We start from the raw sequence: 12,419 nt of genomic DNA, 5'->3' as shown, positions 1-12,419 counted from the left end.
TGTAATGGTGGTCAAACACCCTTCACCCTACTGAAATCCTGGACACTGTGTGTGCTTCAAAAGCAAATTATTATTCACAAAGGAAAGCTGGATTGTAAGACAAAGTAAAAGAGGAAAAATATATTGCACTGATAAAAATTATATGTAAGCAATGTTCTGACATTAAAATGAAATCTCTCACAAAATGGTGATGATTTCTTCCTGTAGGATGAACAGGAAGTATGGTTATAACTGAAAAGATTGTTGTTGTTGTTTCTGTAAAAATTACTGTACCAAGCTTAAGGACATATTTATCTACCACCAGTTATTACAGGTCTTTGTCCGCTATCAGTGAGTTATGAATAAACTTGAACATGTTTAAAAAAATTTTGTCTTTCAGAATAGAGGAAGTGAGTTATTTTAATTAAAAATGGGAAAAATAAATCTTGGGGTGGATTGGCAAAGGTTTTATTGGATCATAACTGCACAAATATCTTGTTTGCATAGCAATATGTATTGACCAAATAAATGCAAGTACTTTTGCCTTTTCATGTTTTGGAAGTTCTTTTTTAGTATCTTTCAATAGTTTATATCCCCAACAGCTGTGACTAGAAAAAAGGCACTTCCTTAGTTCACGTAGTGGTCATGACATGATGATATACTGAATTAAGAACATCTCATTAAGCAGATATTAGTAGCTGACATGGTCTGATTTTAGTTTGTGTGCAGATCTTAAAATGTTTGGTTTGTTTTTCTGGAAAATGTAAGGTAGCAAGTATTAGCATTTCCTAATTGCATTTGAAAAGTGATTGTGATAAACTGACAGGGGAGGGACTAAGGCATTTGTATTGTTTAATTGTAGTATTTGCTAGTTAGCTTAAGAGGTAAAAGTTTGTAATCTTGCTTTGTAAATGGGGACTACAAAGATAAATACTGTAGATCCTGGAAAAAACAGAAGAGGTTATTCAGCAGTCCCCCTTCCTTTCAGCCTTCTTGAAGGTTCAGGAGTAAGCAAACAGAAAGAATAACCAAACAAAATGAGCATGCATCTTATGTTTAAGCCCTCCTCCAGCACTTTGTATGTACATAACCAGAAGTCATTCAGGCAGCTGCAGCACGTTAGTTCCAATAGTTTAACAGGCAGCTTTACAGCTCCAACAAAGGCTGTGCTAAAGCAGTTTCTTCCTCCCGTGCTCGCTTGCTATGATAGCTAATAAGTGATCTTTGGCAGCAGGGCTGTGAGGGGAGTGGTAATGTTTAATAGGTTTCTGTGGAGGAGTTAGCTTGCTTTTTTCTTTGTAGATCATTATCTATACAGAGACGCTGAGGGCAGGCGACACCATGTTGAAAACAGAATAAGCTGAACTGGAGTTGAAGCTCTGCACAGTTCTTGGGAACTGATTTAGAAAGGAAATATTTTAAGCAGTTAAGCCAATATTTGATTGTATTAGACCTTAATAACAAACTTACTTGGGAAACATGGCTCAGCAGACAAGTCCGGACACTTTGGCTGTTCCTGAAGTGGATAATACACATTGTCAAAATCCATGGTTAAATGAAGACCTTGTGAAGACCCTGAGGGAAAACCTGTTGCAACATGAAAAGTCCAGGACACCTAGGAAATCTTCATCTGCTTCTCCCCGTCTCTCTCCAGTTATTTCTCCTCGAAACTCTCCAAGGCTTTTGCGCAGGATGCTTTTAAGTAGCAACATACCGAAACAGCGGCGTTTCACTGTGGCACATACCTGGTAAGAATGGGTTGTCATGAAATGTCAGATTAACTTTTTTTTGTAGAGCATTTATCGCCTTGATATCAGTGGTTATATTTGTTGGGTCAATCTCTGCATGAATCCCTCTGAAAGAGATAGTTCTAACTTGTGACTCAAGTTAATTTCAGACATGAAGCTTAAAATAGTAATTTATACAAGGTAAGAAAACATATATTTGCTTGCACAAAAGCTACTTTATTTCCTCTGTTTTCTTAGGTAATAATTCCTTTCTTCCCCTCCCCCAGAAATAAAAACTGTAGTCTTAAGAAGGAAGAGTACTTATCTAATTCTGTGCTGTTCAGGCCAGAGTGAGTAGGCAATTTTTTTCTTTAATGTATCTTTTAAATATGTTTCATTTTATTTTATTTATTTATTGGCAATTTATAACCACTTCTCACCTAAACAGAGTAGCATAAGTTTGTTTATCTTTTAACAGCGCTCAAATTAAGAAGGACATGACAGAGAAGAATAGTGGGAATAGATACTGTATATGAAACAGTGATTTTCATCAAGGCAGTTGCTAGAGTAAACAAAGGAAAGATGGAAAGAGAAGCCCTTGTTAAATGATTAACTAGTATACTTTCTTTGTAACTCCATCATTTCTTAGACATGTGTTTGTGATCAGATCTATAAAAGACGTTAAATTTGTTGCATCCATCTTCTGTGAAACAGCAGCATAATTTCATTACTTAATTTATTCTTTTTTAAAATGTTATATATGAGATTATTGTAACTCAGTAATACATTCCTGTTTGCTTTGATGGTCCTGAGATATTGATGTGTTCTGTTTTTTCTTGTGAGATTTTTTCGCCACCATTATTTTTCAAATAAAAATGTAATATATAGAAAGAAGGGCAATGAAATACATGCAAAGAAAATAAGTCATGTTTTCTAAGCAGCAAATGGATATGCTATTCAAATTTATCTTAATTTGTCTGAAATTATATTTACACCATAGCTATGTGACTGGTATGTGCATTGCACAGTGTATACATGTGTGCCTAAATCTTTACTATGTATTTTTGTAGCTAAAATACTTCTTTGATAAAATAATATTTTTACCCTTCAAAAGGATGAGGAAAAACAAGTGTGCCTTTATACTTAAAGTGTTTTTTTTGAAACCGGTCTACCTGGTCAAAAATTGCATGTGTAACATAGGAAACCATTGAAATTAGGATATTTCATATTCCTTTAACAGTTATGTATAAATGACAACAACATTAAGGATTTTTAACTTCTGGTCTGCATCAACGAATTTATAAAAGAGTCAATACATAAGAACATGCAAGGTTAAAAAAGAATAATTCAGGCAGAGCTGTTTTACGTTGTAAGATGAAAATAAATAAGAATTTGTGAAAGTTTAGAGATTGAAACTACCATTTGTGATTATCTATGTGTTATGACAGTTATTGTAGACAGTTTAAGATGACAGAGAAAGGAAGGGTATTAAAAGGGACAAAGTGACCAAACAGGTTTGGGCAACCTGAAAGGGCAAAGGCTGTCATAGTATTAAAAAGTGGAATTTTGTTTAAACGCTCTTCCTCTAGTGAACTTCAGAAAGTTTTCAGTTTGGGTAGAGTGCCTTTTTTAGCATTATGTGGAGTGTAGGAAATGCTTGGGTTTTTCACAAATATGTGAAATACTAGTACTGCAAGATATGTTGTTGAACCATTCATAGTTATTTCTAAATTATTTGTAAGACTGGCTCATTTTAACAGCACTTTTATTTTTCAGCAAGTAAAGAAGTAGAGAGCCAAGCAGAGAGTTACAATAAATTACCTGAGAACCTACAAAGAAGAATAGTATTTCTGAAGTGAAGATGGAGGAGAAAACCCACGAATCTTACATAATAATAATAGATGTGACCAGACTCACAGGTGTATGAAGGGAAGCAGAAGCACTACTGAGTGTTTACAAAATTTAGTTGTTTCCAAATCTCATCAAGTCTTTAGTTACTGATACGTCTTCACTTGGTCACCTATTTAGAAAACTGATATGCTCTGTGATAGACATGTTTCTAGATGCTTTTGGCAGTATAGTGGTTTTGAGTCCATATCCATATAATACATTTTAGACAGCTCATGGAAAAAAAAGTGCTTTTGAAAATAGAGTAGTTGTAAGCTTACTCCAAAATGCTGTACTATGGAGGATCCATTCTGGTTTTAGTGCATATCATTTGTTCCACTTTAGTTATGACCTGTAATTGCTTTAATTTTCTTATATTTCTAATTTAATCTGGTTTTTACTTTAAGAGTAGTCACTGAATTTGTGTATGCATCTTTCTTGTTTAGTTCATCATTCATGCAGGCATTAAAAATTTTAATAACATGATCTTATTCAAGCCACTTATAAGTTGAAAGGCCATTCCAACTTTGCCAAATACCCCTAGGCTTGCAACGTTAGTATTTTCTTATGTTTTTCTGATGATTAGAAGTTTAGGTATATAGGTAGCATGAGAACCAAACGTATAACACTAAAGATATTGCTATGTGCTGCAGTGATGACAAACACAAATCCAGTGCACCAGAACAACTCATTTAGATTGTACCTAACTCCCTGATTTCCAGACTCTGAAATGGCATTCAGATACGGTCAAGAAGTGGGCGACAGATTGATGAAGAACTGGCAACCCAGTTCTTCCTGCTTTCTTTCATAAGGCCCATACCTCTCCCCCTGTAATGGTCTGGGATGTAGAACTGTTGACACTAAAATGCATTTTCTTTATCATGTGGCTATTACACTTTTACATGAATAATTGAGTTATCAGTTTTAGTCATATGGCACGAATTGTGCACAAATGCCGTGGTTGTGAACTGTCAAAATGCCTCCATTTTTTTTGTTATGTGATGAGGTATAGAATCATAGGATGTAATGTTCACATACATGTTCATTTACACAGTGGGGCAATGGTATATTATGTAAAAGGCATGTAACAACTTGTGATTAAAAAAGGTGATGTACATATGTAAGCCTTTAAGACCTCTTTAAGAAGCTCTGTGGTGGTTCTTTCTTGAAAAGTTTGACCACTGTCTTCTGAAAACCATGTCTTGTATAAAAATTGTACACAAACTGGGGCATTTACTAGGGAGTGCTTAAGAAACTCATGGAACCATTTGTTTAAATCTGTTCTCTCTATCAGTTGTGTTCAGGATGGCATGACTTAATAGGCTATTTTTTTTCATTTGTTTTTAATAGGAGGTTTCCATGCACTGTGTTTGGAAATGTGGTTACGTAACTTGATTTTGCTTACAAGAGTGTAATGGAAAATTTGCCAATATTTCTTTCAACTCACAGTTCATCTCTAGCCATTAACCTCAGACATTTTATGAGTCTTTCTGTCCTTTTCTTTTCTTCTTTATCCTTCCCCAGCTGTAACTCTGAATTCATTCTAATGCTTGAAAGATAAATAATTGCAGGATTTTAGACAGGAAAAAATACAGCATTGAGTGAGTTGAAAAGAAGGTTTTATGTGGTAGAGGTGCATGGGGTCTTCATTTTTGTTGGAGAAATTTCGGAATAAGTTATAGCTTCAGAGAGTGTTACAGCTAGTCTGGTCCGTAACTGTGAAACTAAAGCTAGTTAAGTTATCTTTTACTTTTAGCCTAGGTCCCTCTCAGTCTACAGACCTCATCAGCCTGCAATCTATAGGAAACAGCCATAGCAACTGAAAAGAAACAAAGCTTCATGGCCAGGAATTTAAACATACTCTAGCCAAAACCAATTCAAATTCCTCAGAAATCCGCATTATACTGTATTACTGTAAAAGTAATCATAATGCTTTAAGATCTGGTTGATATAGTGACGCGGCAGCACATATTGCAACCAAACACAGACAAGATAAATTAAGTCCTCTGGTATGTGCTTGACAAATTCAGTTTCTGGATTGTCTTGGTTGGCTCTTCCTATGCCTTTTCTAAGCTGCCTGTAACCCCAGTGCAGTTTGGCAGGAGAGATGACTGGGATGGGATCATACGTGCTGGGATTTGTGAGGAGAGGCGGCCCTCAGTTACAGGGAAGGAGACTGTTTGTTCCCCATCTGTGTGAACAGCCAGCGTGGGTGAGATATGTCCAGACGTCTGTGTAAGGATGTTTAGATACTTTAAATCATACAGCTTTAGTTAACTCATGTGAGAAGTCAGCTTTCCTTTATTTTCCATGAAAAAATCCTTTCTGTAGGAAAGGGAGGAGAAGCAAGAAGCCTAAATACTTGGCAGGATAGTAAGGTCAGTGCAACACAGCAACTAAATTGTATTTATTTAATTGGAAGTATAAAGTCATGGGATGAACATCTTTGAGTTTTTTGGCCTTTATTATTTGCTGCCTTAGTACTTCTCAGTGACACAAAAAGTTCAAACAGTTGCTTTTTCTCTGTTGTATATAAGTTTGGACAGAATTTTTGCTGGCTTTGTGATTTATTTGTACGTGTTCAGATACAGCAAATAGTGATATATGACATTTTAAAAATTATTAAGTGGGTTTGTTATTCATGGGTCCATTGTCAGTCTTCCACTTTGACATCTGTCCCCTCTCCAGCTCTTCTGGCGTTCATTTAGTATTTTTTGATGTTCAAGGTTTTTATGGTTTTTCTCTTTAGACTTTTTTTTTTTTTAAACATACACCCCCAAAGCTAACCATTTAATGTGATTACTGACTGTAAGAATACAAGTATGTGCCCAGTTATATAGAGTACTTTCACCTGAATTCAGCCAGCCTTTGTCTCCACCCATAGTAAATAGTTTTACATTGACTTTGGCATTCAGATATGAAAACGGTAGATGCCTTAGAAATAGTTTAGATAGATATGTGTAAGGTGTGCCATTTTAAGTTTCAGGAATGTAACTGACATAAGGGTACTGATAAACTCAGGTCTTTGTTTATTTTTATTGCACAATATCTTTTCATGCGCTTTCAGCCTTAATTGCAAAAAACAACAAAACCTCAAGCCTTAGTTATAGCTTGATTGCAGAAGGGCAACATATTTAACTTGATGTGGTCTTATGCTGCCTGATTCAGTGTATTTATGCTGGAACTACTAAACTATACTGAAGCTATACCAAATTGAAACTATAGACTTTTTCTTACTACAGTTTTCTTCCAATTTTCAAGATATATTTTCTTCGAAGATTTTTAAGCCTATCTATGTTTTCCTCTCCTTCACTACTCAGTGCTTTTCAGGGAACTAAAGTAATGACAATTTGGTGTATGAAAAGCATCTCAAAGGAAAGATTCATCAAAGCAGAGGAGGATGATAACTATGCAAAGCACACTAGGGAAGGGTAGGATTCATAGCCTCTCTGTATGTGTACTCTGTACTAACAGCTGAAATGTTCTAGAGAGTTGTGCAGAGTAGTTCAAACTTCCATGGAAAATAATTTAACTGCTATGGAAGAATATTAAAAAAAAAAGAAGATTGCAGCATATTAGTTGCATGTACTCACAAGATTAAAGGCAGTGTTTAATCAGGTTACAGATGCAATAAAATTTAATTAATAATAACATGCTTTTGGAACTATTAAAATAAAATGTAGTTTTATCTTGAGTAAGATGAAGTTGCATATTTGCATATGTGACCTTATTTGTTTCTGTTCAATTAAGAAAACATCTGATTTTTTTACTATTTCCTTGCTTTTTCTCACCTAGGTTTTATTCACACTTTATAAATCAGCTGACCAAATATTACATAAGGTTTTAGGCAAGGTAACAACTGGTATATTACAGAGGACTCTCCTCGATTGGTTTTCAGACTTTTTAGAACACGTTACCTTACTCCTTTTCTGGAATAGTATGTGATCCTCTCAACATATAATGTAAAGATATTGATAATGGATGCATAAATCCTTCCCAGGAAAGGATTTAATTCACAATATTGTCAGAGACACATACTACAAAGGTGTAAGATATCCCAATACACATACACACTCTTCTGAAATTCTGTTACGTAAAGAGGGGCATGCTTGTGTATAATTAGGCAACAGGCTTGCAAAGACAGTATGTGTATTTGTCTTGTGTATGTATGATGTATTTGATGCGCACACATATGCATGGGTTAGTGGAGCAGAGGCAGGGAATGAGCTAGGGGAACGTGATTCCGTCTAGTGTCTACAGAGTGGCTTGCAATAAGCTGGGGATGTTGCACACAGCTCAAACCTGAGGAGAGACAGATGAGGACAAAATTCACCTCCATGTGAAAAAGGAAGAGGCAAAGGTGCATTTTCCCAATGTCATGTTAGAGCAGAGCTCCTGGTGGCAAAAAGGAAACCCAAAACCATCTCAGAAAGATCAATGAACAATCAAAGACTAAATTCTAAGTCTTTATTTTATGGTGATTTTCTTATGTTTTGTTTAAGAAATTGCAGAAATTCCCAGTAGTTTTTGTAGAATGTTTTTATTAGCTTACTGTGTATAATCTTGGGAACCTGTTAAACTCAAGCAGTCTTCCACATTGCTGCTCTGATTGCATTTTTCAAACTTACTATCTGCACTTCCATTTTGCATGTATATATTACTATTTTATTTGTGGTTTGCCAAAACAGATGATTTGTTCTTACCCCAGCCTGTGCAATCCTGTCTGTTTCTTCTGCAGTTTGACACATTTTTAATGTTTTATGCAAGCTGAAATTAGTATTGCATGGTAGCCTTTTCCTCCGTTTTGAATCTCAAGACTCCACTGAACCTTGGCCTTAAATTAAGGGTTTCTTAGGTATAGTGTAGTTCCATATACATAACCTCAAAATTTCAAATGTGTTATAAAAGCTTCAGAAATTTCTTTCCCTTTTTGACTTCTCATAGTAATTCATATCTCTTAATAGATATATTTCTTATAGGTATAGATATTCTTACGATTTCTTTAGCACCATCTAGCAACTAGCTGGCTTTTCCTTTCATACATTCTTGAAGAGCTTACTCTTCTTTGGGTTATGTAGGTATTACTCCTTATTCTTTTCCTCTTTTGATGTTTCTTCTGTATCTCATGAACTTTTGGGGTTTTTATACTTCTGTTCATCTAATACCAAGCATGATTTTTCCACTGGTGGTCCAGGAGGACACTCATCTTAAAACTTGCAAGAGTTCATTCCGACAACAGACAAGTTAACATTTAAGTGAGAAAGAAGAGTGGGAGAGGGGTCTCAGCATCTCTGTCTATCAAGCTGCTAGTCCCATATGGCCAGCTGTTGGCTGGAACCAACAAGTTTTACTCAAAGAGCAGAGTACTGGCAGATCTCTGATTTAAACAGAAATACAGTGAAATGTTTGCTAGAAGAAGGCTTATTTCTGTCTTGATCTAGGAAAAATGGCCAGTCTTAGAACTGGTCTCTAGCTGGGGCAAGTTACTAGTGCTTAGATTGTGTCTGCAGTAGAATGTGCTTACTCTGTTGTGGTGGGATGCACTGCCTGACCTGTCCTTTTTTTCCACGCCCAACCAATGTTTGATCTTGGTCACTAGATAATATTGGTAATATTGTCTTCTCCCCTTACTACTAAATTTTAGGGAATAATCTTGTAAAACCTTTACTGCTTTATACTATGGAGATATACTACATTTAATAAATTTATAGTGAGTTGACTTTCCATTTTCTAAACCCTCAAAATTCAGCAGGCATTCTTATCTTCTTTGTCTGTTATCAGTGATAGCGTGACACTACATGGCTCACACTTCATGTTAGCACAGAACTTACTTTCGGGTTTTTGCGTATTCCCCTTTTAGTAAACTTTCAGGATCTTCTATTTGCTATTTTCAACAGCTTACTTTTACTACTCCTCTGCATTCAGTTCTTTAAAAAAAAAAAACATGTACAGAATAATTATAGCAAAAAACGTAAAATTTTGTGCATGTATGGGGTGAAATGTAAGACAAGAAGGACATACTCCATTTTGGTTATTGTTTTACAGAGAAACACTTGTGGTCATTTCATAATGCTTTGTTTGTTACCTGTTTTCCTCTTAAATTCTATTTTTCTTAGCGATCAGATCTCTTCTGTGTTCTTCTATGTACCAAATTTATCAGTACTCATTAAATATTATAACAGATAGAACTTATCAGTTAGAATCTCATTGTGACACGTACTCCACAGATATGCTCCTGACAGTGAGACTTTTATGGATGATAGATTGTTCAAGTAAGCTTGCAATACTTTATGGTGTAATAATGTCTAAGACTGAATGATGTACAATTAAATACATTAGCTTTATGGGACAGAATAACTTTAGCTTGGAATATCTATGAACTTTCATAGTGTTCTTTAATGTATGAATAAGTCTTTAGGATTATCTCTTGATAACATTACCTTAATAATTTAAAAAAAAAATATCATTGTGCATCAATTAATTGAACATGTAAATTGTGGGTTTTATGTATATGTGTGGGTTTTTGTTATGTATGTTTTATTGAGCTTCTGTGGTAAATCTGCATCTACTGAACCTGACAAATAAGGTCCAGAGCAAGTAGTAGGAGCGCAGTAGAGAAGGAAACTCCACAAGCTGTTTTTTTTAAGAATATCTGCCTGTATATTCATTTCACCTCCCAAAATAGAGTAAGACAGCAAATAAGTTTTATCCAGAATAGATTTTATAAATTATGTGATTCTTCCAGCTTTATCTGAACGTTATATATTTCCATATTAAACAAGTTAAAGGAAAAGCAACCATTTCTGATGTGCACTTCAATATTATAACAATTTTCCAGTCATATTCAAATAAATAATTTATTTATTTGACCATGACCATAAATATAATTTTGCATTATAGAAGACATGCAATCACAGATAAAGTATGTTGTTTTCTTTTGGGGATGGGAAGGTTCATTAAATGATGAATCAGAAAAGCTAGCTATTGCATTTCCAGTCTTGCTGTGCAGCTGTAACAACCTTTAAAACCTGTACTTTCATAAACACAGTCATAAGCAATAAAATCTAAGTTATTTTAATATATCATCTACATCTTGGACCTATGTATTATTATGCACATTCACATGCAGAGATTGAATTCTCCAAAGGTGTTAATTACAATTATAGTATGTAGCACACTACATAATCAAAAAAGAAGAATAATGACTTGTGTAAATGCAAGCTGTCATGGGACGTATTTTAGACTGCATAATTAAATGTGGAAATCCATCAAGATCACAAAAAATATTCATTAAAAGACCTGAGAATTGACTGTACAATGATCTCTATTCCCCACATAAAAAATAATGTACTGCAGAAGAAATATCTGGAACTTACAAAGAATAGTATTTCTCCAAGTATGGGTATAATTTCTGTTACATACTCCAGCTACAAAACAATTATTTAAGAACAATTGTGTACTGAAATTTTTCTTACTTTTTGTGATAATCACAGTCTGGAGACCTCCATGAGGTTCTCTTGTGGGTGGACTGTATTTTTCTGCGGTGACTGTGTGAGGCATTATGTATTGGAGAAGGTGTTGTTGGCGCTGTAGTCACAGTTTGTGATATATGGTGCAGCTGTGACAATACCAAGCTTTTGGCCTTTCATCAACAATAGCTTGTCAAGAGAAACCATATTAAAACACATGTTGACTGGGGGCGGGAGGGGGAGGGGAAATGGACTATTAGAAAAATTAAATCCTATCGTATGATTGTTGTTAGCAATTTAAAAAATAACACTAAGGATGAGGCATGCTGAGTTCAAGACTGCACTGCATCTTTCAGTGTGTTAAAAAAAGCAAAAACACTCCCCAAACCCCCATTTCAACAGAAGAAAAGATTTTTAAGCATGAACTTCAGGGTAGAGGTTGTGAGGAATATTCTAATAAAATACTGGAAAATACTGACTTATTGTGCCTGAAATATTTAATTTGAAATACTTCAGAGTTTCCCACCCCCCGCGCCGATCCCCAAGTAATTGCCGAGAGCAAGGAATGCCTCGTTTCACCTCATCTGGAGGCTGCGCAGGAGGGAGTTCTACTGAGCTATGAGATACAAATCCCAGTATCATGTATTCTGTTCAGACAGCTGGTAATGAATAATATATTCTATTATACATGTATTATAATTATATTATCATGTATTGTCTATGATATATAAATATCATTACCCAACAGCAGGTTCTGCCATTACTGCTGTTCTGTATTTCTTTTCCTTTAAGCCACCTGTGTTCCTTTAGGAAATTCACAGTATACTCAGTGGCCATATCTGCAAATTATATTCTATTTTCTCCTTTTATGTTACCAAAATTTCTTTCAGATTTTTACAACCTCTTCAGTCCCTGGAGCATCTGTTGCAAATGCCATTGATATGCTGAGCAGGAGTAGCTCCTTTTCTGGTATGAAGCTTATTTCACATCGGGGCGGGGTGAGGGGATAAAATCTCAGATGAGTCCAAGGAGGACAGCCTCTATCTTTCATTCTCCATATATTCTCAGAGCTATCTAGTTCTCCAGACTACATGCTGCATTTATTTACAAAGTCGCTCTAGACATACCTCACACAGTAAAACATGCTTTGTGTGTTGTGGCTTTGCTACAAGCTGCTACTTGCATGTCCAAAGTGCAAAGATCATCACCAATCAAAAATAAATAAAAGAAACTTATTCATGTTTAAAAGCCTTATAAAAGTCTCATCAATTACTTGAACACAAACAGTGAAGCATCACTGTTAAAATACAAAGAGAAAGTATGGGCAAGTAAAAACATGAAGTGACCTTGGTCTGTA

General features: G+C 35.2%; 1 protein-coding gene across 4 annotated transcripts in view; it reads left to right on the top strand.

Annotated features, from left to right (window-relative positions):
- PDE4D (phosphodiesterase 4D) overlaps positions 1–12,419 on the top strand; it is a 520,925-nt gene that overhangs the window by 160,178 nt on the left and 348,328 nt on the right. Inside the window, exon 1 of one of the 4 annotated variants that reach the window (XM_074569481.1) lies at positions 1,459–1,727. The exons of the other annotated variants lie outside the window; for them this stretch is intronic. Coding sequence (XP_074425582.1) covers positions 1,459–1,727 — 269 coding nt within the window. Of the gene's footprint in view, positions 1–1,458; positions 1,728–12,419 lie in introns of those variants that run through there. 4 annotated transcript variants of the gene reach the window in all.

Source organism: Larus michahellis, chromosome Z, assembly GCF_964199755.1.
Source record: "Larus michahellis chromosome Z, bLarMic1.1, whole genome shotgun sequence".
Taxonomy (NCBI): Eukaryota; Metazoa; Chordata; class Aves; order Charadriiformes; family Laridae; genus Larus; species Larus michahellis.
The sequence above is the reverse complement of the archived record's forward strand: the minus strand, read 5'-3'. Positions and strand labels throughout refer to the sequence as shown.